Source organism: Condylura cristata, unplaced genomic scaffold (genome assembly GCF_000260355.1).
Source record: "Condylura cristata isolate star-nosed mole 26May11 unplaced genomic scaffold, ConCri1.0 scaffold00029, whole genome shotgun sequence".
NCBI classification, from domain to species: Eukaryota; Metazoa; Chordata; class Mammalia; order Eulipotyphla; family Talpidae; genus Condylura; species Condylura cristata.
Window position 1 is genome coordinate 8977570 of NW_004567130.1, and position 27419 is coordinate 9004988.

Here is a 27419-nt window from a genome sequence, read left to right on the forward strand (position 1 = left end):
CGATGACCTTCCTGTTACGTCTGGCCCTTCCATTCAAGCAGACACGTGGAAGAGGCTATGCAGGAAGCCCACTTCGGGGCTGGGTCCAACTCCTGGTCTGCCATTTGGCCTTAAACTGGGCACCTCTCCAGATTGCAGGCAACAGGGCCTTTTCTAGCACTGAAAAGTTTTTCTTATTCCACTATAACCCCAAACTATCCTTAAGAGAATTTGTCCCCTAACCCAAGCTGAGTGTAACCTTCAACCACTAATATATACCAAATACCGTTGTTGTCTGGGCAGGGACAGCTTGTACACTCAGAGTGAACCATTGCCATGCAAGAGCCAGCTCCGGTCTCAGTTTGGGCAGGGAGGCTGCCTTCAGTTAAGTGGGGCCACAAAACAATAAAGAAGTCTTTCCCTCTCCTTTCTTCTGTGCATTGAGTTCAGCAAATGTTTTGCACACCTGTTCTGTTCCATATAGTACCAGGTAGGTGTGGAGCCTGTATACAGGGCCATAGGTGCGAGAGGAGAGCTTAGCCCATCAGGAGGGGCAGGAAAGATCTGGGATGGTGCCTGACCTGAATCTTGAAGGGGGAGTAGGAACTAGCCAGGTGGGAAGTACCAGATGGTAAGGTGATAGGGTATTCTCGGCAAGCCCACAAGGTGCCACTGTCCAGCATTGAGACTGGAAGCTGGTTCTTGCATGGCAGTAGTTTACACTGAGTGAAACACAGCGGTGTGACGGGCACAGAGGCATACATTGCCAGAGTTTGAGGTGGAGAACATGTCAATGGTTTGCTACCCTCATCTGTTCTGGTTCTCTGTTACTGTGTCACAAACCTCTCCAAGGCAATCAGGCAGTTCAGCGCAACCATCTATTATCTCCCATGGAGTGCTGGGTTGTCCTTGCTTAGAGTCTCTGAGGCAGTTGCAGGCAGATGGCAGCTGGGAGTGAGTCACCTGAGAGTTCACCTGGGCTACATACCCGAGAGGTGTGTGTCTTTGAAATTGGAAAAAACTTACACATTGTCCTGACTTGGCTTTTTTTTCTTAGCAATAAATCCCAGAAAGCATCCATGTCAACTTTTTAATCCTATTTCATTGAACAAATGGATTGTAATTTGTCTCCTATAAGTGGGTATTTGGCCTGGGGTTTTTTTTTTTTTTTTTTTTTTTTTTTTTTTTTGCAGTTGTGAACAAAACTATACCAAACACATCCCTGAACACAAATCTTTGCATATAACTATGGCTGTATTGGTGAAATAAATTCTCATAAATGGGACTGTGGGGCCCAGTTTTCCAACTTGGATGCTCTCTGCAGAGGTGGTACCACTGTACAGTCTGGCCAACGGAACAGTACCTTGCACTCTGCAAATTCTTATAATGTATACAATACAGATCCAGAGAAGAGCCTGAATTATTATCATATGACTTGATGAATTTTCACAAGCTCAACACACCCATATGCTCAACACTGAAATCAGAAGGCAGAATGTTCTAGTGCCCCCCAGAAGCCCCTCTCAGCACTAGTTTTAAGACCCACATAGACTGTCTACCTGAGGTCTTGTTATAATCTCAAATGAATGCTCTGAACCTCTGCTCTTTCCCAGACACTGTCCTTGACTTATAAACGATCCAAAGATGAAAGGGAGGCAGGTCTTGCCCGCAGGAAACCTGCCAGCAGTAGAAAGAAGAACACACAGCCAAAAAGGACTTTTATCGGAGTAGAATTAGAGCAGTGCCATTAGAGAACCGGAAACAGTGTTCACACTCTGAGAGGAAAAGAGTGCCATCTGGCCAGGAGGAATCTAGAAAGACTTTGGTGCGAAATCCTAGCATCTGACAGGGGCCTTGAAAGAGAGAGATTAACAGGGAAGGGAAATGGTCAGAGCAAAGGAACAGAGATCGGAGAGCAGCCTGGCCCATGGGACAGTAAATAATGCCCTCTGTGATTTTGCGGGCAAATGATGGGAGACACTGAAGAGGTATATTGGAGCCGTATTTTACATGACCCTTTGTTCTGGAATGAAAAAAGTCCTCAGAACAAATCTAATTGCTTCATCCTCTACTTCAAACCGTGCTCTGGCTCCATCTTCTGAATCTAAAAAGCCCTTGGGGTACAGGGACTTTGTAATCTGACCCCAGTCAGCCACCTGCCTCCCCACACTGGCTCTGCAGACACTGGGCTTTCTCGTGATGGCTGTGATGCCAGGCTTCTTGCCTTCTCTTCTGGCCCATTTTTTGATGCCAACAGAAAGCAGTCTAGCTCCCCAGGTCGCTCCCACTCCCTGGCTACAGTGTTTATTTAACTATGATGATGAACACATCTGTGAACACATCTGTTTACTGAACAAGATTTTCATCTGCACAGAGCCAGGAGCCCTGTCCTGTTCTTTGTGCTTCTCTGAGGGTGCCAGGAGGTCTGCCTCGCACGGTGCCCACCGTGGCCTGTGTGCCTGCCGACGCTGAGCCTAATCAGAGGTTTCTCCTCACAGCCCGTGAATCCGATTCCGGCCCCGTTGCCTCCCGACATACCAAGCTTCAACCTCATCGGAGACACCTTGTCTTTCGACTTCAAGGATACCGACATGAAGCGACTTTCCATGGAGATAGAGAAAGAAAAGTACGTAGCCCTTCCTACCCTGCTGGGGCAGCCGGTGACCAGAGCGTCGCTCTGTGCCTGGGGACAGGCCAGGGTCACCGCAGCACCTTGTCACTCGCCCCCGTGAAAGTGTGCTCTGTTCTCACGCACTGGAAGGACTTCCTAATGAGCAACGAAGGACACCAGACAGCCTTTAATCTTCTAGGATAAAGAGGACACTTGGTTGGTGCCCTGGGGTGTACAGCAGCCCAGAGTCTTCCCTAAGTGTGCGGCTGGCTGTCAGGGATTCCGAGGCTGTCAAACTGCTGTTCGCATGGGCACGGAGCATGTGATAATGTTCAGAACATTTCCCAGCCACGCGCCGTGGAGGCTGAGCTCTCTAGCAGCTTCCATGTTTAGAACATGGCACTAGAGGCCAAGGGAGCATCCAGGGCAGTGACCAGGTTGGTCAGCCCTGGTGTGTGGCCAGTGTTGACCAGACCCTAACCTGTCCTATTGCAGCAGCTTCTGCTGCGCCGTCCTTCATTCCACTTGTCCCAGATGGGAAGGAGGCCCCCTTCAGCGGGAGTCTTCTAGCTGAGGCCCTGCCGGTTCCCAGGGCTGTCGGTAAACTGCCCAACTCTGCCACAGCCTGCCAGGAGGTGGCCCCCAGTGGTTACCGAGTATCAGGTACCTGGGCATCGGGGCTTTGGGCTTTAATTAATTCCCAGTAACTAACCGACATCACAGGTAGGTTTTAGTGTTCTCATTTGTAAATGAGAACTCAGATGGAAAGTTTTTCATGAGTTCACCTAGTATCCCACAGCCGAAGAGGGACAGAACCGGGATTTAACACCAAGCCCACCTGGCTTTGTAGCCTGTGCGCTCCGCTCTCGCCATGTTCCATGCTCCCCGTAAGCCTCTGGCGAAGGTTTCTCCTTGGAGCCCGCTTGGTGGCGTCGAGCAGGGCTCTTTCTCTTTGGGCTTGCAGGCCGAGGGTGTCGATAAGTAGCCAGCGAACCAGGCTCTTCCACTTCCCCTTCCAGCCTTTCACCAAGGCCCAGGCATACGAGGCCTGGCTGTGGTCAGGGTGAGGCTGCAGCCTGTTCTGTGTCTCACTTTTTATTGTTTCTGTTTCCTTCCTTACCACACTTGCACTTGGCAGAATCTACACACCAGCCATGAGCTTCACTACAGATCGTTCCTTGGTATTTATTGTGCAGTTTGCCCTATCATGCCCTTTTAGCTGGATACTTCATGCTTTCCAGATTTTCAGCCATCATAGACACAGTCTGTCTGCTTGAAGCCATGATGGGGTCTTTTTCTTCCCAGTGTTGACTGAGTAAAAGTGTCATCCCAAAACAAGTAGGCTCCCGGCCTGTCGGCAAATGTCACTTAAATAGTTACTGACCTTAGGAGGGTTGAGACAGGAAGGCTGTTTTAGATGCCAGGAGGCTTGTTTCCTATGTTGTTTTTGTAGAGAATTAGACGCTATTCTGGAAGCATTTGTAGAGCACTTCATGAACACTTCTCCTACTAGTCCTGTGATCATTACCCCTATTTTACGGCTGAGGAAATAGATTCAGAGCAGATTCGGAGTCCCATGGCCCCTGAGTGGTCAGGTGGAGCTGAACTTCAGGATTCAGACTCCGGGTCCCACGCCGAGCAGCTGCAGCTCATGGAGCACCCCAACCCTGATGCGTCTCTCTGTTTGCGAACCTGTGATTCACAATGCCGTCTCGCTGGCAGGGTGGAGTACATGGAGAAGAGCAAGCACCTGCAGGAGCAGCTCAATGAGCTCAAGACAGAGATCGAGGCCTTGAAACTCAAGGAGCGGGAGACGGCCCTGGATATTCTGCACAATGAGAACTCTGACCGGGGTGGTACCAGCAGCAAGCACAATACCATTAAAAAGGTACTGAATCGCGTGTCTTGTGCTGATCAGGACAGTCGTTAATGAGATGTGAGGTTGGCATCTGGTTTCTTCAGTAGCTGAGTCATTAAGACTGGTGTCATTTTTTATATGTTCTTAATTGAGGAAATTTTTCTGACTCGTGCCAGAAAGGGAATTTCTCTGCCAATGACTGTGAACCCACTGGCTTGATGGAAGGGAGCTTGTGTTAAAAGCTCTGATGAAATGAGTCCCTGTTACAGGATGGTTTTGATCCATCATTTAGTAGTAAGGCAGTTCTGCCTTTTAAGCCAAGGGGAGTTATGCCCAGGGAGCTGCCTTACTAAATTGAAAAGGCAAAATGAAATGGAGGCCATCGAGAACGGACTCCGGCTCCAGACTTTGAGTGTCTGTGACTGGCAAGGACTATACAATTCTATTTTTGGTGTAGAAACTAAATTCTAAATTTTTAATGTTGTTCATACTTAAAAGGAAGTATCTAGAAGAACCTCAATATTTTACACGATGAGTCTTCACTTATGTTGCTAATCATTCCCTATCTTTCTCCACTGGTATTTTAAGCTTTCGGCATTTAGAGGAAGTTAAATTCCATACTAATTATCAGCCCAAGAGCATACTTTTCTTAAGTTGGGCCAAGTAGAAAGCTGCTCCCCTGCTTGTGATGTCTGCCCTGACTGGCATCGCCAGGATCAGGTGAATGCCTGTAAAACGGCAGTAAGATAAAATCATCGCACTTAGAGAATGATAGTTTTCACTGGCTACTTTTTTAACTTAATCATTAAAATGGTCTCCCAGTTCAGCGATTAAGCTGAATCTAAAAACTGAGGACTCATTATCTACCTGCCATTGTTGGTGGATATAGTTAGTTGGGAGCCCCAAATTCTCTCTCTTCACTGCAGTTGGTTTGGCGCCTGGAAGGGAATTCCTTTTAAAAGGATAACCTAGGAGGAAAGACCTTTCCACAGTCTGTGTTCTTCTTTCCTCTGGATTCTGTAATTTATTGGTTTCCCTTCCAAAGCCAAGTAAGTAATGGGGGACAAAAAGAGACCTAAAGTGAGGCTTCAGCTAGAGAGCAGAGAGGTAGACCCAGGACTGGGCCAGGGAGCCAGTCAGCCCTCTAGGGCACTACCTCGGCCGACCCTGCCCTGCCCGGCCCTGCTCTGCCCAGCCCTGCCCGGCCCGCCAGGCTCCTCTGGGCACTGGGAGCAGTCGCCTCCTTAAGCCGTTGCAGTGAGCTGGGCTCTGGGCGGCAGACACCTGGAGTGCTGAAAGCTGGAGAGACCCATTTCCAAGCCATGAAAACAAACAAATGAAGTCACTTGTCACGGTTTCAGGCCTGTCTGAGCATTTTGCAAACGCATGTGGCATTGTTGATATCACAGGGTATGTTTTGTTTTTCTTCATTTTATTTTGCTGGTTTAGCCTCAAGCCCAAGGCAGAAGACCTATCTGCATTTGAGCCCTCACAGTAGGTTCCTCCCAGGTACTCTGTATGTGGTGATGGTACTGCCCTCTGTAATACTAACCCATGCATGAGCTTGCCTGTCTCTGTCCCCAGGCGCGGCGCGTCAAGCCCTCCTGAGGACAAGTGGCACCAGGGACTGGCCGCAGCATGCTTTGAGCCTGAGAGCAGGCATTGTTCCTGGGGGCCAGTCCAGCTGCCAGGGCTCTGGAAGACTGCCTCATTCTGAAGAGCATGTCATGGGGCTGTAGGGCCAGCTGTCCTTCACATCTGTGTCATTGTTGGGCTGGGGAAGGTCATGGCTTCTTGTCCAATCAGGTCTGTCTAAAAGCCCTTTGTCTTGGTGGCATCGCCTTAGATCAATAACCCTAGCATGGAAATGGGGTCATTTTGAGTGTTTCTAAGACCGGTGTCTTGAGGTCAAGATCAAGCCCTTTCGCGTGGTGACGTGCTTACACCTGGCCGCTCCTGGTTGTGGAATGAGGGGGCTGCCCGTGCTCTCGCGCTGTCCTGCCGAGCCTCGCCTTTCTGTCCCATTCCTGTTCTTTTCAAGTAAAGCAAACCGACAGCACGGGAGGTGGTCTGTGGTCATTCTCAATGGGCAGCTGTCTCTCAGCACTCTTGACGACTGTCTTCTGCCTTAGCTCCCCCACAGCCTGGGGTGGAGTTGAGGTCAGTGTGAGCTCCTACTGGGACTGTTGTCATGGCCCCGGCAGACAGACAGGCAGTCGCGGTGGGCGAGTGAATGAATTCAGTACTGCTTTACTTCTGCAGTAGTTTGTTATTCTCCCAGCAAGCCTGGGCGGCGAAGGTAATTCGAGCTCGATAATATAAAGTAACAGCCCACCTCTGCTTCTCACCTAATCCCCAGTAGTCCCCTGGCCAGCGAGGCCACCTCCCTCCAACAGACTCATAGGATATGTCCTTTGGGTCCTCATTGCCACTTCTGATACTAGAACAAAATAAGCTCATTGGAAGCTTTCTATCAAAAAGTGAGATCTGGCAGAAGAGAGACCTACTTGTGCTGTTATCCAAGCAAGAGAGGTTAGCTATAAAGTCCCAGATGGATCTCATTATAAGATGGATTTGAGCTGTCAGTGGTTCCAAGAGCCCATGGCATGAACCCCGACCTGTGTGGCACTTTTATTTAGCAGTCTGCTGTCTTTTCAGCTTTCATAGCGGTTGGTGTTTCGTACCCCGGCACTTTGCAGTGAGTGCCCCAAGCGGACCAACACTGGAGTGACCGCCAGGTGGACCAGCTGTCCAAGTAGTAACCCTGGGGGACCCAAGGAGCCCCAGGGTGGATCCTGCACTCCCCTGAATTTTGTGACCAAAGCAGGGGTGAGCGGAATATCCCTTTGTTTCCATCTATGCAGTACATATTCTGTACCTACAACCATACTGTTCCACCTAGACAGACTTCATCTTTCTGTGATAATTCAAAATGTTGAAATTCTCCAGGGGCCTGGTTTTGACCATCAGTTCTCACTGAGCTGTTACTACAAACAACTGAGGTTTGATTTGTAGTCAGATTTTTACTACTAGAGCATGGACAGAAACCTTTTTATAAAATGTCTTGATATGAACTTGTGTTCAAAGCAAGCTGCCAGGCACTAGCGTATCACCAGTCCTGACTCATTAAGGGTTAATAATGCACAGACTTGACTTTGGTACAGTCGGGACTGTGTCAGCGTCACTGATGAAATAGGTAAAGGTTGGTGCACTTCTCATCTTCGAGATGTCGGTGCTCCTGTGACCAGTGCCCAGGACTCCCTCCAGCCACCTACCTGCGCAGGGGGGCTCAGGGTTGTTCCTGCTGCAGTCTCGGGTGAGAAGAGCCTCGCTGAAGAGAAGCACCGCTCGAGGCGCTGGGAATGTGGGCACCTGGAGTGTTAAGGGCAGAGTTCCATCCAGAGCGTCTGGAATGAGAAACGCAAGGGTTGTTGCGGAACTGGAAGGCGGCCAGGAGCCTGAAAGCTCATTAGCCTTGGTTCAAACCGGCTTGCATTGATTTCTGTATTGTTTTTAGTGTGTTTTGATCAGGGGTTTCTCCACCTGCTGAGATCGAGGTGCTCTCAGTCCTCCTGTGCCTCCCTGAGAGGTCTCAGTGTCTGACACTGGCCCAGCAGTACCCTCAGGGGCTGAGGGACACTGAAGCTGACTCCAGGCATTTTCTCTTGGTGATCAGGGGTGACCGCTTCCCCTTGGGAGTGCCGAGAGGCAGTTCAGTACAGATAATCCAAGTTAGCCCTACTCTGCCACTTTCTCTATAATCCTTACTTTTCTTTGAGGCTCAATGTTCTCACCTGTAAAAGGTGAATAAAAACAGCCCTTGCCCGAAGGATTAAATGAGGTAACGCCTCAATGTTCTCACCTGTAAAAGGTGAATAAAAACAGCCCTTGCCCGAAGGATTAAATGAGGTAACGCCTAGCAAACACTTACCCTAAGAGCTATATGCCTTAGAAATATATGCAGAAACAGAGCCTCCCTGAAGGCGCAAGGAGCTGAGTCTCAGCATTATCAGGCTATTGGCAGCCACTGCAATATAAGTTTGATCCCCGCCAGGGGGGTGACCCACATGGCGCAGCAGACCTCTCCTGTCTTACCCGATGCTCCTTTTGGCAGTTTGTTCCAGTTAATCTGCCTGTTCTCCCCACTTTGTCTCTGGTGAATCCTCTTAACCCCTAATACTTCTGCCCTTATCCCAGTTCTTGTATGCATAAATAAATAAATCTTTGTAGAAAAGAAACATATAAAGAAATAAATCTGCTTGTGAGCCTATGGTAAGGGACATACCACATTATGTACACAATTTATAATCAGCATATTCCTGAAAGTACTAATTTCAGTGTGTTTGGGGGCTCAAAAAAAAAACTACTTTTTAAACCAGAATTAACTGCACTAGTTCCCTCTACTATCTGTTTTGAGTTCATGAGGGTCTTTTCCTCTCCCAGCTAATCTGAACTCCCCACATCTTCATTTTTCTCAATTGATAATCAGTGCAATTGGTTTTGGCATTTACATCTGAGTCAGAGCAGCATTAGTGATCAAAAGCTGCCGTTGGGAACCTAGATTCATTTCATTCTTGGGGGAGTGACATGTGTTCCAGGCATCTGATCTTTACAGTGAGTGGTGTAAGATCCGGTGCTGAGGCTGGGTGAGGGGCCACAGGAGATCTTAGGCTTTGAGCTTCTTGCCTTCACAGTGAGGATGGTGCGAGTGCCAACCAGGCATAACTTAGCTGTGCCACACACTGGAGGTGACAGCGTCGCTCCAGAGCATGCGTTGGCCAGTACCCTTGTCCCCTCTCAGGAGATGGGTTTCTCCCTCCTCGACCCTGAACCGGTCTGAGGGCCAGCAAGCTCACTCACCTCAGTATGCGTGTCCGTGACAACGAGAACACGTGGAATTTCAACTCAAACCGACAAGACAGAAATCATGGGGGTTGTGGAGCTTAGAAAGCTTATTTTATTAGTAAACAGTTTGAATTGTCAAGGTCCAATGTGGCGTCTGCTGGTGGAGGAACAGGGATGAAGAACCTTGACATTTATCTGAAGCTCTAGTCGCCTTTCTCCGATCAGGAAGACATATAAATCCAATGTCATCTTCAATTTGCACGGACTCCGTAGAACACTTGAAACACCCTGGGAAGCGTTAAATCACAGGGTGAGACTGAATATGCGTGAAAGGCACTCCCACAATTAAAACCGAGGGCCAGAGCTTCCTCTGGACCTCTGCCTCCCTGCCTAGGAGGGAGCGGTTTATGTGCCTCGTGTGGCCAATGTGTTCGGCCCCTGTGGCCCTCGTCTGGGTCTTGAATGGCTCTGCCTGCTTTGGAAACTGGGCATTGTCTGGCGAAGCATCCCCGGCCCTGACATAAAAGGCCGTGCACTGGCTCCCCAGCCTCAGAGCAGCTCTTTGTTGTTAGCACAGCAGAGATGGGAGGAAGGGGGAGAAGAAATGGGGGGGGGGGGAGTGGGGAACTCGGATTAGTGAGCAGCAGCAGCAACTCCAGATGTGGCTGAAGAACATGGAAGGGAGTGCAGTGTGATCTCTTCCTGGCTCTGTGGGAAGCGCCAGGAAGCACTGGGGGCCAGGGGCTGGGCTCGGAGCACCCTCTCCGGGTGGGAAGGGGCTCAGCCCTGACGCCCTCCTACTTACGCTGTATGCTTGCTCTCTGGGGGCCTCTTAGCTGTGTGGGTTCACGGTTTTCTTGCAAACTCTCTAGATAAGAGTACCAGCCTTTCTCCCCAAGGACACAGCCCAGCCCCTGTTTTTGCTTAAGAGACTTTCCCCAACAGTTTTCCCTTTGAGAGGCTTCGAGGCGCCTACAGAACCTGCCTTGCCCGACTGGGGTATTTTATGGCCATTTGAAAATGCCTGAGGACATTATTGGGCCTTATTTGATGCAGTAAAACATCCCATTTGGTCCCTCAGCACTGAAGATATGTTTCAGTGCAGCTTTCCTTAGCACCTGATTTGTTACTGCAACAGCAGGAGGGATGCAAACTCATTCTGCAGGCTTGAGGTTCTGTTCATAGATCCTGGCCATGATGTCCCTTCTGGTATTGGCAAATTAAAAATGACATCAGTGTATCTGCCCCCTTTTCCTGAGGACTTGCTCAGCGCGTTTCGTAGCTGTGGCTTCGTTAGCCCCCACCTGCCCGCTGAGGCGAATCAGTCCGTTTTCCAGACGGAGTAGCAGGGAGCCCTGCCCGCATCACACGCAGCTCAGCCGCAGGCAGACACTGCTTTCCAGACATCTTTCTGCTGCTTTTAGGTCCCTACAGCGGCAATAGAAAAAAGGGACCCTTCTGGGTGTTCCCTGGCAGGTGTCTTTTTAAAGCAGATAAAACAGCTAACGCCCGATTAGAGGTGCTAATTGGGACTGGGACTGGCTCGACCTTTCATCCCACCTTTGTGTAGGGATAAGTGTGTGACAGCTCTCTCCCCGTGGGCATCTCCAGATTTGGGTGCAAGCTGTCACTAGCAAGATGGACAGAGACGCTTCCTAGGCCCGTTTACAACTGCTCTCTCCTGGTACCAGCCCTGCCCCCTCAGCTCCGGTTTGGAAAGGGGAGTGTTTATCACACCACAAACCAAAGATTATGTTGGAATTTGTTGCTGCTGGATTTGGCTGTCACCTTTCTACTCCAGAGTCGGCTTTCTCGGGGTGCATCCGAGTGCCAGAAAATCTGCATGTCCTTTTGTATCTGTTCCCTCCCCCGCTCCTTCATTTTCAATATGTGGTGCTGGAGAGGAAGTATAACATGATTTTAGGGCTTGCATTTCATTCCACCGCATTTTTATGGGACAAGCAGAGTCTCAGCGCCTGGAGTTATTAGGTTAGTATCTAAAATGGGTTCAACCTTGTGGGTCTTAATGTTTAAAATGAATTAGATGGCCCCCTCCCACCTTCCTTTCTGTTCCCTAGGGACCAGTGGATTGAGGCGAGGCCCCTAGAGACTAGTTGGAGGAATCCTGGTGCTCTGATTAGTTTTGTTCTCTCAGCTTAATTGTAGAGCTTCCTTTCTCTTGTTATTGATAGCCAAAGTGGCTCTGTGTCCTGCCCACCCCCACATCACTCCCTTTTTGCTTTAGGAACAAGATTATCACAATGCGGCCTTGTGAATCAATTTTCTCTATGTGCTGATGAAAGTGTAATTCATTCTTAATCAAGCAGCTTTGCCGCTGCAGGCTCAGTGCCGGAATACATTTAGTTACCCTCCCATCACTTTGGGAAACGATCCCCCTAAAAGGACTTTTAGAGGAGAACTGGAAGGAGAGTTGGCAGCCAGTCTTGGCTGTGTTTTTCCAGTAGGGGGCAGTCTTGGGAATGGTGCTGGAGTTGCCTCTGGGGCCGGAAGCCTTCCAGGGTGCCTGACCTGGCGGCTTTGGTGAGCCTGCCGCTTGTCACCGGTGCCTTTAGGTTTGGGGTCTGCAGACCCTGGGCCCCCTCTCAGGAGTGGCCAGGCGCCCCACTTGTGTCCTGATGGGCTGGCTGAAGCCCTCCCCCACCCCCTGTGAAGTCGGAATGGTGTATGTCTGTCCCTGTTAGGGGGAACCTCCTGGGTACCAGGTCTTTTCTCTGGAGTTAACAGGAGCCAACCCCCTATCTGTTTAAGGAGATTGACATGTCTCCTGAATCTGAAGTAGCTCAGATTGCGTGGACGTGTCCATCTGGTCACACCACACAATCTAGGGAGGGTGAGGTGGGAGCGCTCTGGCGAGTCATGCCCTGCCCTGCCCATCCACAGCCTGCGGACAACGGGCAGGTGGAGGGAGACGCGAGCAGGGGTGCTGTCCTGTGCCAAAGCCAGGACGCTGGGCAGGAAGGAGGAGCCGGCCCCACAGGTGAATCAGAGCCCCCCACAGGACATGAGCCAGGCTGTGTAGATCTGCAGCCCGGGAGGAAAGGAAGTTTGCCTGCTCGGGATGGACCGGATTAGTGACAGACTTGAACAGCCGGTCGGTTCAGTTGAGAGAGAACTTAATTCCTCCTGTATTATTCACACGGCTGATTTTAATCAGCTGTGGAGAGACAGCTGGAAGAGAGAAGCGGGTCAGCCCGATGCCTGGTGAGCAAGCTCCGTGTTCTTTTAGTCGTCTTCAGGGAACTGGCAAGAGCACGGCGGGCTGGAAGCTTTGCGAGGGTGTGTGGGGGTTGTGGCTCCCCGGACGAGCGGGCACGACCGCCAGGACCCCCTTGGTCAGCCCCGGTCTGGATCCGCTGTGACAAGTGGACGGTCTGTGACAGGCCAGGCCGCGGCTCCTGGCAGAGTTCCACCTACTTGTGCTCAGAAGGCTTCAGAGCCCTGGACCAGGTTGGGCAGGGCCCTGTGTGCCTGCGTCCTGAGCCTGCTCTGCTTTATCATCCACTACAATTCAGAGATCTCTTCCCGGACAGCCTTGGAGATTCCCCAGCCCGCACACTCGGGGAGCCCCCTCACCCCCTCTCCCGGCAGGCAAGGGCAGGCGGTGGGTGTGGAGGGGCCGAGGCCGGCTTCAGCTTTGGCGCTCAGGGTGCCTGGTCAGGCGGTGAGGCCCCAAGTCAGATGCGTACACACTGCGCTGAGAGCTAGGCTGGTCGCTGAGCAGGGCGGAGGCCCAAATGTCCACATGGGCTCGTAGGCCTTGGGGTGAGAGAGGGTGGCTGGGCAGCCTGGACACCTGTCAGCTGTTTGTCGTCAGCATGCAAAGACCCAGAGAGGCAGCTTATTCGTGAAGGGCTTGCTCTGTGCCGTTTCCTCTTTCTCTTGATGAAAACCTGCCTGTAGCTAGCTGTACTGTAAATGTGACATCAGTGCGCTTTCTAGAAACAGCAGGTAGTGAAGTGGTGATCCCACAGGTGAGGAGAGTCTGCCCAGCTGCTCCCCGCCTGCCCCCCCACCTGCTCTTCAGCAGCTGTGCCTTCCTGTGGAAGAGGTGGGCAGTGCTGGCTGGCTCAGGAGGGGCTACTTTGATGTCTAAGATAAAGGACGCCGCTGAGGTGGCAGAGGCCGAGGCTGTGGTGGCGACTGGAGGGAAGGACTCCACAGTGGGCAGTAGGTCCCGGTGGCTCGGTGAGACAGCGCATATCAGACCGGGAACTGCCGTGTGCAGGAAGGGACAGGGGGGCGCAGTGGCGGCCAGGTCTGGCTGCAGGCGGAGGCCGGAGGCTCCTGGTGCCCCATCGCCGGCCGCTGTGTCTTGGCCACTCTGTGGGGGCTCTCCCTGCCTGCTGCCTCTTGCTGGGGCCCGGGTCTGTGGTGCTTTCTTACTTCTGCAGACCAGAGAATTTGTGCGAGCAGCACACATTCCTTGGGGCTGGGGCACAGCTTTCACTTTTGCAAGGTCAGAGGCCAGGCTGCTCTGGCTGCCAGGGGGGTTGGGGGGGCTGTCAGGGGAGCGTCCTACCCACTCCAGCAGGGTTTTGCCTCCTAGCAAGCAGCTTCCAATAACTGGAACCTGGTGCTGCCAGAGCTGCCAAAACCCTCCCCTGGCACTTGGAGGGGACAGCCAGCATGCTCCTCTGATGGAGGATCCAGGAATTCTTGGAGCCGGTGCTGTACAAATGGGCAGGAGGCTCGCAGAGGCCCCCACAGCTCAGGCTCGCTGCCTGGGGACGTGGCCAGGCCTCTTGGCGCCCACTTGCCCTGCCTCAGCGGCAAGCCCAGGGCAGCACATCACCCTGCCTTCGTCGCACCCCTTCTAACCTGCACTCTGCTCCACTCCCCCCACTGGAAGAGAAGCCAGAGCTCCTCTGGCTGGGGGGAGAGGAAGCATTTTGACACTGCCGTTGGTACCAACAGCTGCTGTTGAGCTCTGTCATGCTCCAGGCACCGTGCTGAGTGCTTCCCAGTCACTCTGCCGTCACCAGGGGCTGCCGCCACCTCCGCTTCACAGCAGGAACTGAGGCGGGGGAGTACGTGAGCTGCCCAGGGCTAACGGCTGGTGGCCCAGAATGCTGTGGCTCGGCTGCGCATTTGGTTTGGAGCAGGCAGGCGTGAGGCAGGTGTGTGAGGCGAGTGTGTAGACGGCTCTAGGCAGGCCCCTGTCTCCTGAGGGCCTGGTTAAGCTCTTCCAGGTGTGGGAAACACCTGAGTGTAGACACTGGGTTTCACGCCTGTGATTTAAAGTCTTCCCCCAGGGGAACTTCTCCCTCCTCCTCCCTACCCGGGCTGTACTCTGGCAGCTGAGTGTCCTCCTTCATTCTTCCCCGGGAGCCAGCCTGGTTCCCATTATCACAGAGCACATGTCTCCTGGCCCTTCTCCCCTGATTGCATTTAGAGAGAAGCTCATCCAAACCTGTTTCCCTTCTGGAGGGAGTTCCATTTCAGCAAAGAAATGAAAGCCCTCTCCATTCCCATTAGAGCTGGACTTGGGCTTTCCAAAGGGCTCCCGAAATTGGTTCCGTGGAAGAAAACAGCTGAGATGCCTCCCTGTGTTCAGCTCGTTAGTCAGGAACTTCAAGGCCAAAGACTTGGCAGGATTTAAAGAGCTGTCTCTCAAGCTGTCTCATTTTGGGTGCCCTGATGGTGAAGTGTTTGGGTCGCGTCTTCCCCCCATCCTTGGAGCCCTGGATGGTAACGAGGACATTTTGGATTCAGAGACTGTGGGAGGTCAAGGGGGGGAACGGGTCAGATCATGGTAGCCTCTCCCTGTGGGTTTAACTCAGAGGAAAGAGACTCAGAAGGTCCAGGGTGCCTGAGGCCATGCACCGAGCTGGCAGCAGAATTGGTGCCCTCTCATGCCCTCTCCTGCCTGTATGGCTCACACCTGCCTCACACCTCTGACCTCCGTTCACTAGAGCACACCTTCTATTCATTCAACAAAGGTCTGCGCTCCTGTTGGGTGCAAAGCATGAAGCTAAGTGGTTTGGGGGATGGAAAACCCGGAGCTGGCTGAGAAACCCAGTTTTGCCTGAGTGGTTGATCTCGGGAGTAGAACAGGGAACCAAGTGCTTCTGTTTGGGGAGATCCTAGAAGTTGCCTCCCAAGTTAGGAAGTTGGGGTTCAGCTGCCCACCTCAGCCCAGGAGGTGGGAAACTAGTGTCTTACCCTTCACACCAAGAGCTCCCCTTTGATTCCCACCCCCTTCCCTATCTTCCTGTGCTTCTCAGGGCTTCTTGGGGGTTGGGGGGAAGGGTCATAGTTTCTGGCAGAAGCCTGGCTGTGGGCTCCAACCTCCCTGCCTGAACCAGCCCCTCCCCACCCACCTGTTGCCTCCCAGGTCATGGGTGGAAACCCCCTCTCGGCTGCATGGGCAAGTTGGCCTTGGGGCCACCTGAGGAGCCAGGAGCAGAAGGGACAGGTTCTTCCCCATGGACACAGACCTGCCTCGCCTGAGTCGTGTCATCTGGCCCCAGTGGCATCTGTCGGGTGTGAGGACCCGGACGCTCACCCCGCGGGTTGGTCCTGTGAGCCCGGGGAAGGATTAGCATCCCAGGCTGGCACAGCCACAGAGGGCCGCAGAGGTTGTGTTTGAGGCTCTTTTGTAGGCAGGAATGTGAAAAGCTGCCTCAGTGTCTGGGGAATCTCATGCCGCTGTGAGCAGATGCCATTTTCCTGCTGATGTGCCTTGCCCCCAGCCTCCCTCCTGGCATGTCTTCACTTGTCACCTCCTACTTTGAATTCTTGGGCAATTCTGGACTGATCACCAGCTTCTTGAACATCTATTTGAACCGTCTTCCCTTTCATTCCAAACCACCTCTGAGGCTGGTCCGCAGCAGGATGGACCGCAGCACCCCGTTCTGAAGGAGCAGAAATCGGGCCCCTCAACGTCTTCTCTGCTTCCTTGCAGCTCACCTTACAGAGCGCCAAGTCCCGCGTGGCCTTCTTTGAAGAGCTCTAGCAGGTGACCCAGCTGCCCCCGGACCTGCCACTTCTGCTGCTCCTGCACCGGCGGGACTGGTCAGACAGCGCGGGAACCACCTGTAGTTGAGCTGTCTGGGAGCTTCCGTGGGAGCGCTGGAACTTTCCCCAGCTGAGTGGAGAGCTCAACCCCCTTCGTGTGCAATTGCCGTGAACCCTCTCTCACAGGGTTTGAGTTCTCCTGACCCGAGTCTTTCAATTTTCTGAGAACTATTTGTCTTTCCTTGTCTATCGAGGGGTCCTATTTCTCCTTGAAAGGTACCCTGGGGTGTGCAGTGCTGGGAAGTGGCTGTGGGGAATGAAGTGCATGGTCCCCCCGGAGACCTGGAGACTGGTGCTAACACCTGCATCTCCCCAGGGTTCCAGAACATTCATCTCCTCCCCTGCTGAGGTACTGGCACAGCCCACCCGAACCGAGGGCCAGAGCGACCTGCCTGCACATCCTCAGTGCCCATGCCCACTGCTCACAGTGAGCCCAGTGACGGGTCCTTGGCCCAGGCACCCGGGGGCAGCCGTCTCACTGCCAGGCGGCAGGGAGTGGGAAAGGGCGCTGTGACTAGGGAAAGATTTTAGGTGGAAGCAGTGATGAAGGTCTGGCTGCCAGCAGAGGGCTGGGGGGCCAGTAGAGCCTTGTAAGAACCTGCACTACACAGAACATTCACTGAGCTCCTACCACCCCAGACCAGGGTCTTAGAGGCGGCGGGGGCCAGGTATGTCTTCCCCACTTCAGCTGTAGCCTCTCCTGCCTGTGGCAGACAGATGGACGGATGGGACAGGGTCTTCCGGTCACATTCTAGTCGTCACCTGCTAGCCCAGCCCTGACGGGGCAGGGAGTGCTCTTAAGGCTCTCCAGCCTCAAGGGCACTTCCTCCTCCTCCAAACACTGAACTCCACTCACCACCCCCACACACACACCCCACCCCCACCCCAGACCCCGCCTGTGTGGCTCACCTGAATGGCTCGCCTGAATCACCTTCCCTCCAGGCCACTGCCAGCCCCTCCAACGTGTTGTTGTACCTGGGCCTTGTCTTGCTGTTGCCTTTGTCCCCCCAGAAGGCCCTTTGTTTTATGTACTTTATAGATCAGAAGTCCCGTGGGCTGTGTGGGGTCCCTTTGCCCACCCCTACCCACCCCCAGTGTGAGCCAGCTGCAGGGTTCACTCAGTGTCGGTGCTTCACACCTGCCGGCCCGCAGCTCACCCCCACGGGGGCAGCAGCAGGTCACAGAACCACCGTGGTCACTCACACTCACTCCTTGGATGGAGCCTTTCTCTTGTCCTTTCTCCGCTCCATGGCTGCCGGAGCCGGCAACCAACCGGCCCCCAGATCCTTCCCGCGGGGCTGCTGTGCAGAGCAGGTGATACACCTTAACCAGGGAAGGGTGACTGTTGGGTGGAGATGGCTGAAGGCCGGTCTCTGGCCGGTGTCTGTGGTCTCCACAGAGGCTGCCTTTTTCCTCGTGGTGTCTTGTGCTGCCTGCCCACTCCTTGGGCCTCCTTGCCCTTAGGGCATCAGCCCTGTGTCACCCAGCCCTTGGGACGTGGGGTGCGGCTCCCCATCCGGACACCTACCTTGGATGACTGTGACTAAAACCTTCCTGCACTCGTCTCCCTCAGGGTGGCAGGGAGGGGGAGAGGGGCGTGCTCAGCGTCTGGACCTTAAGCTCTGGCTCTTGTGTTGTGACTCCATCAGGCTTCCCACCCATCCCTGACTCTCCATGGGGAGTTACTTTCCTCCTGACCTGTGAATTTAATCTGTAACAATAGTGTGGGCACAGGAGCAGGGGGGTGGCCTAGAAAACATGGTGAGGCCTTGTTTTTTCATTATTTAAACTGCTGTGTTAAGTCTGAAGTCCGAGAAACGCCACGCCGTGTGGCCACAGAGGAGCCTGCTGGCATCCGGGCTGTGACAGGAGCCCCCTCGGCCCCGGGGCAGACTCACTCCACCAGCCTGGCTCTCCTTGGAGACAGAGCTGGCAGGCACCTCCCAAAGGGAGCCCCCGAGAAGGAGCTTGTTTTTCAGGGTCTCGTGCCTGTGGCTGAGATGAACATTTCTCAGCACAGGAGCTTCTCAGTGAGGAAGCCCACTAAGAGCAGAGCCCGGGCTGGGATTATCTCATGACAAGCACTTGTGGTGGTGCTTGGGCAGCCACACCACCATGTGAAGTCACTGCCGGCCAGCGACACGCGTGGGGCTGTGCCGGCGACCCTTGGCTGGGGCGGCACAGACCCCCTGGCTCGCCCAGGGCACCCTGGCCTGTGGTCGCCGCTCAGTGATTCACGTGCCACCAGACCCTGCTGGACAGCGCCCTGGCATTACAGAACACTGCTCGAGGGGCTGTGTTTTGTAATCTAGGGGACAGATGTCTCTCTCTTCCTTTTCCCTTTCAAATCAAAACAGCAAGACCAGAGGCTGACAACCAGCCACGGTGACTGAGTGTGCCTCATTGACAGGGCTGGGGCCTGTCAGCCCCTGAGAGAGTGGCCGTGGCAGGGAGACAGCCTCCCCCAGATGGCCTGGAGCCAGGCTGCCCCCTTGGGTTTCCAGGGACACTCCATCCTTTTTCAAAGATGTCAAACCCCACCTCCCCCTTCAGGCCAGAGTCCCGCCTCCTGTCAGGTCCACACCATGGAAAGCTATTTTCTATTCTGGGGGGTTGTTGTAATTTAAATGATTGTTTTAATAAAAACTCTAAGTTGTAAAAAGTTTGTCTTGGGCTGAAGTCTGCTTGTTGCAGAGGTGGTGACAAGGTGGGCTGGGTGGGGAGGGTGCCTCTGTGGGCTCTCAGCAAGCGCTGCTTCCAGACTGAAGGGACTGAACCCCTCCCGTCTTAAAACGATCACCTTTTCCGTGATGACGATGGCACCCCTTCCTACACCTTCAGCTGGGAACTTCCTTCCTTCTTCCTGCGGGACACAGGGGTCAGAGAGGACCCAGATCCCCGACCCAGGGCCTTCATTTCCTCTCCACACACCTGTCCACGCCCAGGTCCAGACGTGAGGCGAGGGCTCTGGACTGGGTGCTCTCCTGGGTGCTTCCCCTTCGTGGTTGCCCCATTCTGAAGACAGCCTGGGGTGGGGAGGCCTGCAGAGCCCCTGCACCCTGGCATGGTCTGCGCCCGCTGGTGAGACTGAACCGTTGTCCTGAGCCACCTGGAGCCACACGACAGTCACACCTGAATCGGCTTGAGGCTGGGAACTACCACCTCAGAGCTTACATTTCTCATTTTGTTTCTCTTTTCTTTTTTAATCAACGTAAGTCCTTTATTAAGACCAAAACCTATTAAAACATCTCAAATCACACTGTCCAGAATTAGAGATTTCAGTGGCACCGTGAGCTATCAAGCCTTCTGAGGGACAAGTCATGCCTGTCACACATGGCAGTACATTTCAGGTCTCCACTTACGAGCAGCAAGGAAGATAACCTATCAAGCCACCCCAGCTTTTCTAAAAGAATTTGAGCTAAATGCAACTTTTTGTTTTAGAAAGATGTTTAAAATTACAAAACTAGGAATCTGGTGGTGCAAGGAGTTGTCTCCGCACTATGAAACTGGCCACAGCCACTGCAGCACGAGTTCAATCCCCGCCCAGGGAGCTGACCCACACGGTGCAGCAGACCTCTCCGGTCTTGCCCGCTGCTCCCCTCAGCAGTGTGTTTCAGTGGATCTGCCTGTTCTGCTCCCCACTCTGTCTCTGGTGAGTCCTCTCACCGCCCTGCACCTCTGGCCTGTCTCCCAGTAGTTGTATGCGTTAAAAAAGAGAGAATAGGGCCCTCCCTGGTGGCTCAGCGGGTTAAAGCACAGCACTAAGAAGCTAAAGTCACTTCTGCATGAGTTCGATTCCCGCCTGACCCGGAGGTGACCCACATGGCGAGGCAGACCTCTCCTGACCCGCCCGCTGCTCCCCTCAGCGGTGTACTTCATCGATCTGCCTGTTCTGCTCCCGGCTATGTCTGGTGAATCCTCTCACCCTCCGCATCTCTGGCCTGTACCCCAGTTCTATGTGAATAAATAAATTAAATCTTTAAAAAAAAAAGAGAGAATAAAAAAACAAACAAAAAACCCCTAGGAATTAATACCATTTTATTTTAAATTCATAGAATTAGTAACTAGATTAAGCTGCTTATTAGAGAAATACGGTAAAACGGCCTCATTTTTTTAAACATAGTTGCTATTTTCAGTGGTTCGAAGTAGTCTGATTTTCTCTGTAGTCTGAGCCGGAAAAAGCACTTCATAATACTGAGCATTTTGAAAACTCCAGACAATATTTTTACCTGACTTTTTTTTTAAGCCACTCCTACCCCTTATAAGATAGTAATGTGTTCATACAGCTCTCGAGGTTTCCATTAGTGGGAATAAAATTAATCGCATCGGGACTTGGTATCAGCATGACCAGCCGATTTCTCCTCTGCCTTTCCCCCTTTCTGTTCTGACGGTGCTGTCAACCCAAAGCTGCTGACCGGATCTCAGTACTTAATTGTGGCGTTTGCGGCCCGGTCCCACGGGACCCCGCGTGGCTGCTCTGGCCTCCCTGCCAACACTTTGTCCTTTTGCCTTTCGTCCTCATCCGAGAACTCAGTGCCTGGCAGATGTGCCCACCGCCCACCCCAGCAGACTTCACTTGGGAGGAGCAGACAGGGAGCCTCCCACGTGTAACAAGCAGTTGGCAGCAGGACTGGGCCGGGGAAAGGTATTGGCCAGATTGCTGCAGCCGTGTCTAATCCAATTTTTTGCATGTCTGGGGAAGAGAAAGTGGAGCCATACGCTGTCTCTGTCTCCTCAGACAGCCCGGGCAGCTGAGAGGCCACAGGCTCCTCTCCCTCCCGGCCGGAGTGGCGGGCACGCTGGCAGCCTGTCATCACTGCGTTAGGGCAGGCGGCTGGAGGAGGCTGCCGTGCTCGCCCACAGACAGCTCGGCCATCCCTCAGCCGCGTGAGGACCTGAAGTGACTCAGAGCGGGACCCACCCTGTCCTCGCCGAGATCCCACTAGATGCCCATTTCTCTTGGAGGGATAGCCCCAGGACAGTGCCCGGCGTGATGCCTCTAAGCCAAAGAAATCAAGACCTCGGAAGCGCTTCAAAGTCGTGCAACGAGAGCCCGCCTCCCCCCTCCCCTACGGCACATCTGCTCTCTGTCTCCTGGCCGCCCCCTGCCCCACAGGGCCGGGCCTGTGCTCCCAGAAACCTGTTTCCTCTCTAGGAAGAGGGCTGATAATGACACCCCTGGGATATTGCTGAGATAACATGAAGAATAGATGCACAAAGTACTCAGTTTTCTAAGGAAAAGAAGTGAGGCTCAGTCACAGTAGCGCCCTTATTTACTAGTAATAGAAGCAGCTAGAAGGCAGAAGCCTGCGGCATTCACAGCCAGCACGAGGGGCCAGGACACCCAGCAAGGGGCTCAGCGCCCTTCACACGCCTGGGTTCAACACCAGTCAGCCACTTCCCAGCTACATAAGCAGAAGCAAGTGGCCTAACCTCTTGGCACCTGCAGTTTCTTCATCTGTACAAGGGAGATGTTATAAGTTTTGTGAGGGCTAATGTGCCTGGGAAGCTCTTGGCACAGTGCCATCGGGGGAGGAGGCTCTTTTCTGGATGCTTCCTGGGTGGGAGGGGGGTGGGAAGAGGAAGCCGAGAAGAGAGCATGGTCGCCCAGAAGAAGCCTCCATTTGGAGGGACCCGGCCCACCAGCAGCCCCCATGGGGGCCCCATCACCTCCACCTGCACCGGGCCTTAATGAGCCTGCGTCTGGCCTGTTTGTCCTCACGGTGTTTGCCCAGTGCCAGCTGCCAAGCCCGGGAGATGATAGATAACCCAGGCTGGGGCTGCCTGCAGAGGAGGTTCTGGTCCTCTCACCTGCTGCTCCGGTCAATAATTTACTGGCACTCAGGGTGGAAGAGGAGCTAGGTGGGCAGGACTCGCCTGTGCACCTGGAGCCCAGCCCTGAGCCCGTGTACCTGGCTGCGAAAACCCAACCACAGATGCCCGGGAGGCACGCCAGTGACCTAATTTTCTCTTATCAGGCATAAGGAAGACGTCCCCGTGGGGTTTTGCCCATTTCCAATATAAATAATGTAATTCCCCCATCTGCCTGCTGGGGAGCAAGGGGCAGCCTCTGATCTGAAGGAATTAAGTCAGTAAACAAAAGCCAAGAAGGCTGCAGAGGTGTCTCTCCCCAGCACCTGCTGTGCCACTTAGCCTGAGAGAGGAGCTGAATTCAGGCAAGTGAAGTGGACCAAGGGCGGCCCGGTCTCCCGCATGCCCAGCTGAGGCCCCAGATACTTCCCGCGACACGGCACCCGTCTGCCATGTGCGTGGGCCTGGTGTAATTTCCAGTGGAGAGTCATTCTGAGGGAAGTGTGTGCGACGCGTGGCCTGGGCTGGCCAGCTCAGCCCCGGCTGGAGAAGCGCTTGCCACTATTGGAAGAAGGGGCCGGCGACTGGCAGGGCCACCCAGGCCCGGTCTGCATTCAGACAGCAGGCTTGGGTTCTGGTCCGGCCAGCTCAGCTTCCAGGCGTGAGAAGGCCCCATCCACTGTCCAGGCTTCCAGGTCCTGGGCACAGACAGACCAGAGGAACACTGAGGCCCCTTCCGGTTCCTACTGCCTATGAATGCTGTTTCTAAAAGTACCCCTTGGGCTCTTCCCAGACCATCACGCCAGTTTCAACCTTCAAGGAGCCGAACGAAGGGGGGTAATTGGTCCGGGACCCCCCAGGGGCAGCCACTGCAAGAGCTGGACCAGAACCAGGCTCCTGCTCAGACAGCCAAACTCGCCCGTCCTTTCTCCTAGCCCCACGCACCTCTGGCACAAACTGGGCACCGGCCGTTGTGGTGCCCCACACCGAGTAGTCGACTGTGAAGGGCAGTGGGCACCAGCACAGGGGGGCGGGGTCTTTCCCTCTCCCTGGCGGGCCCAGCTCCTGCCAGCCTGGGAAGAGGAAGGGATGGTATGAGCCGCACCCGGCCAGGCCCGCGTGACAGGGGCTGTGCCCTGAAGCCCACAGGGGACACCCTTCTTGCCCATGCCTGCCTCCCTCCCCCAGCCTTCCGCTCCAGCCTGACTTCCTGAGGCTGAATCTATTAAGTCCTTCATATTAGCCAGCAAAGGGGGAAACAACCCTCTTTCATCTTAACTGGAGTGAATTTGCATTAACACCTGGGGAGTTCTGTTTGCCTTGAGAAAGCACATTGCTATTCTGAGCTGCACACGCTGCGGAGTTAGTAGCAGTATCCTATTCTTTTATTAACACGGCTTTTCTCTCCTCCCTCCTCTTTTCCCATGGAGGGGTGAGAGTGGCTGGGGATGCCTGGGCTCTCCGCCCCACGTGGGAAGGTCCCCGGAAATGTCACGTCAACCAGGGGAGCAGAGAGCAGCTTCCAGATGGAGCAGCAGTGTCCCCCACAAGGGAGCCTCCACTCCCTTGGCTCCCAGAGGCCACCCCCCACTCCAGCCCCCATCCAGCACCCCCTTTGACATGCCAGTCCATGCCAGGCAAGGTGAGGGCCCAGGATGGTAGAGGGCAGGGAGACAGGGCTCCCTCGGTGGCTCTTGGGGCAAGGCCAGAGAGGCGAGCACCTTGGGGATAGCTCCCCAGGCTGGGGGGTCTCAGCAATGCGGCAGCGACATGAACGGAGTTCGAGCTGGGCCTGGTGGGGGCTGACCTGTGACTGCCGTCAGGGCCCCGGCACCTGTCCCTACTCGCCATAGGATTGGGCCCAGATACCCTCACAGGCAACGCTGACCAGGGTGGTGTAGGTGGGGCACATCTTGACCTTAAGTCTGGGCCCTGGAGCTCGAGGTTCTGGAGAGTAAAAAAGGGGGTGCGGGGAGAGCGATGAGCAGGAGCACAACTCCCCTTGGTAAAGACAGGCCGCCTCTTGCCTATTGTCTTGGGAGGCCGAGCTTGCACCCCCATGCAGACCGGTTATGGACATGTGCCAGGCGCCACCTTCTCTGGAAAGTCAAGTCAGGGCAGAGACAGGGTCCCCTGAGTGCTGTGGGTGGCACAGCAGAGCGGAAAGGGGGTTCTGCCTCCCCCGTGTTGTTGGAAAAGAGGGTTTGGCCTCATCAGCCACACATTCCTCCCACACACAGCAGAGTCAGTTCCGGCCAACCACAGGGCCATGGCTGGGGCCAACGGGGTCACAGGTGCTGTGTTCTGAGCCAGCGCCAGGCCCACGCCGGCCAGCGAGCATTTACTAGCAAGGCCTGCCGCTGTGTGGCATTAGCCATTGCTGTTAGCTTGTCCTGACTCAGTTGTCGATGGAGATGGCTCAGGGCAACAAACGCCACCGTGTGGGCCCGGGGGGCTCTCAGACAGGCCACCTCCCACTCCGGCTCCCTGGGCCCTCTCCAGACTCCCCTGAACTCCTCCCCCACCCCCAGGAAGAGAGGAGTATGCGACCATGGGGTGTGGGGAGCACCCTCCCAGCACGGGGTCCTTGGAGCTGGCTGAGAGGGGCTGCAAGTACTTCCCGAGTGGGTGACAGCTGCGGATGGCTGGTCGCAGCCCGGGAGCGCTGGGCTGGCATCAGCATTCCACGGGCATCCCTGGCTCCTCCTGCAGCCTTCCCGCTCTCGCCGGAGACTGGGCCCGTGCCAGGTGCCACACTGCTCTCTCCAGTGACATTTACCAGCTGGGAAGTAGCCACCGAGTCGTGAAATCAGTGCCGGGCCGGGGCTGGCCCACTTCATTAGATCCGGTTCTGCTCTGCTGGGTAGGTCGGCACAGCCAGCCACAGCCCCCTCCCCACGTCCGGCCCCATCTGCCGGGGTCAGGGCCACGATGTCCCATGAGCACTTGCTCTGGCCAGGCACCAAGGAAGATGGGAATAATCACAACAGCGATCCATGCTGGCCTTGGCACACTTTGTGTCTTTGTAACCCTCAGCAGTCCCCAGGGGCCACCATTACCACTGCACACACCAGGGCCCGGCTCAGGGACGCGGCTGCCACTGAAATCCTCACCCGGCGGCATCTCCAGGCCCCACCGTGGCTCCTGCATGAGACAGGCCGAGGCGGCCAGTGGCTTCTGAGAGCTGGCTGGAGCCGAGTTTCTCTTCCGCCTGGGTTTGCCCACTCCTCAGCTTCGGAGGGTCCCTCTGGCCCAACTGAGCGTGGGCATGACAGCCACTCTCCCTCACATGACTATCAGCCCTCTGAGGGAGCTCAGTGGTGGGGACAAGCCAGGCAGCTTGGTGCGTGTGGAAGGGGCTGTCCAGGCTGGCCAGGCCCTGCTCTGCCTGGCCCATGCTGTCCAGGGATGGGGTCAGATTCTGGGAGGGGCAGCCCCTTGCCCCACACCCATGGAGGAAGTAGAGGTATATGGGTGGGCTTAGTGTTGCCAAACTTAAGGGCCAGGGGGCACTGGTGTCTTCAATCACGAGCCCCCCTCTCGGCCGGTGGGGGTGGCCCTTGTGGGTTGGGAAGAAGACAAGTTCTGGGTGTAGGCTTGGGCCTCTTCGCAGCTGAGAAGAGTCACGCAAGTCACAGCACCCCACTGACCTCAAGTTTTCTCAGTTGAAAACGGCGTCACTGATGTCTGCCTCAGAGTAAATGAAAATAATGCCCTTACGGTGCTCAGCGCTGCCCTGGGCGCGGGGCCGGCACCTCCCAAGCAGGTGATGCCGGGTCATGTCCTCATCTTCGTCTCAGGCCCAGGCTGGACAAAAATTCAGACCAGGTCCAGCTGTAACCTCCAGAGCATCCGGGCGAGCAGGTGGCTGAAGCCCTGTCGTCTGATCCCCTCGTCCAGCCAGTCCTGGCACAGAGCAGGTGCCCCGTGGACACCTGCCGGGTGAGGAGTGGGGGTCAGCTTCCCCACAGCGGCATGAGGGTCTTCGTGCCCAAGGATATTGCCCCACTCCCTAGGCCTTGCGATTCAGGTGGACTAGTGGCTCGGAAAGGGCTTGTTTGATTAAAGTGCTGAGGAGGGAGGTGGTGACTTCCCAGCAAAGGGCTAGTGGGGGGCTAGAGGGCCTGGGGCAGGATGCGCCCCTGGCCAGCTGGCTGGGCCGTTTGAGCTGTAATCACCTTGGGGTCTGGTCATCACTCAGCCACCTGGCAGGGAGGAGCATCCATCAAGTCTCCTTCCCCCTGCCAGTCCAGACAATTAGTCAGTCCTGCCTAATCCACAGGTGCCGCCGCTGGAAGCCACCACAGCCGCTGCTACCACCTCCTCCTCCTCCTCCTCTTCTTTCTTCTTTTCCTCCTCCTCTTCCTCCTCCTCCTCCTCTTCCTCCTCCTCCTCTTCCTGCTCCTCCACTTCCTCCACTGCTCGTCCTCTGCTATCACCAACCAAAGAGCAGGGACCAAGCGGGTGTGCAAGTCAGGCTCCATCTTCCCAGGGGATCCTCCCTTCTCCCAAGTGAGGGTACCTGCCGTGTCCCCACTTCACAGATGAGGACGTTGCCCCAGGGTCACCCGAGTGAGTCCCAGAGCCGTCACTGGCGCTCACTGGTCCAGCCCCAGAGGCTCCTACTTAAACTCCTGTCTGCCCTGCTCCAGGCCTCGGTTTCCCTTTCCCTGCACATAGAGGTCTGCAGATTCCTGAAGGTTCTGTGGAGACGCTGCCACCCGCTCACCCCGTCCCAGCGTCCCCGGACAGCGTGATGGATGAGGATCCCGTGGGGGCAGGTGTGACATGCCCACACCCACAGCTGCTGATGGGAAATGGATCTTCTCCTCCTCTCTCCTCTCCAGGGGCTCGGCTCCATCTGGCCCGGCGCGGTGGCAGACTGACGGATGGGCCGCCACTGGGCCACCCTCACTGCGCCACCATCCGCATCCTCCCTGCCCCGCCTCGGGGTCAGGAGGGCAGCTCTGCACACCCCTTTATTCAGTCACTCAACAAGCATGTTTACCGAGGGCCTACTACGTGCTGGAACCCCGAGCCAGTCAGACTAGGAGACCAGCGTCACGGGGCACATAGAGGGCTTCAAGGGAGCAGCTGACCAGACCTGTGGATCCGACTAAGCGAGGGAGCAGCTGGCCCAAAGGCCTGGAAGTCAGGAAGCTGCAATAAGTCCAGGGTGACTAAAGCATGGAGGCCGAATGAGGGTCAGGCTAGAGCTGGCCTGAGGTTCGGTTCGGTGGTGCCCTGGTCCCTTCGACTCCAGCGTCAGGGCTTGTC

At 54.9% G+C, this 27419-nt stretch overlaps 2 protein-coding genes across 6 annotated transcripts in view; both read left to right on the forward strand.

Moving 5' to 3' along the window:
* The window catches only part of NF2 (neurofibromin 2 (merlin)), a 72826-nt gene extending 53872 nt beyond the window's left edge, over positions 1 to 18954 (forward strand). Inside the window, exons 14-18 of one of the 5 annotated variants that reach the window (XR_001145923.1) lie at positions 2478 to 2605; positions 4313 to 4478; positions 5898 to 5942; positions 7107 to 7277; positions 16219 to 16279. Coding sequence is in view for 4 of the 5 variants with exons in the window: in XM_004690884.2 (XP_004690941.1) it covers positions 2478 to 2605; positions 4313 to 4478; positions 16219 to 16269 (345 nt within the window). In the remaining variant the exon portion in view is untranslated. Of the gene's footprint in view, positions 1 to 2477; positions 2606 to 4312; positions 4479 to 5897; positions 5958 to 6032; positions 6170 to 7106; positions 7278 to 16218 lie in introns of those variants that run through there. The other 4 variants (XM_004690885.2, XM_012731018.1, XM_012731019.1 and 1 more) reach the window with 4 other exon arrangements.
* Positions 18955 to 24411: 5457 nt separating this feature from the next.
* Positions 24412 to 27419, forward strand: part of CABP7 (calcium binding protein 7) — a 23260-nt gene continuing 20252 nt past the window's right edge. The window contains exons 1-2 of the mRNA XM_012730833.1: positions 24412 to 24436; positions 24674 to 24766. Coding sequence (XP_012586287.1) covers positions 24412 to 24436; positions 24674 to 24766 — 118 coding nt within the window. The remainder of the gene's footprint in view (positions 24437 to 24673; positions 24767 to 27419) is intronic.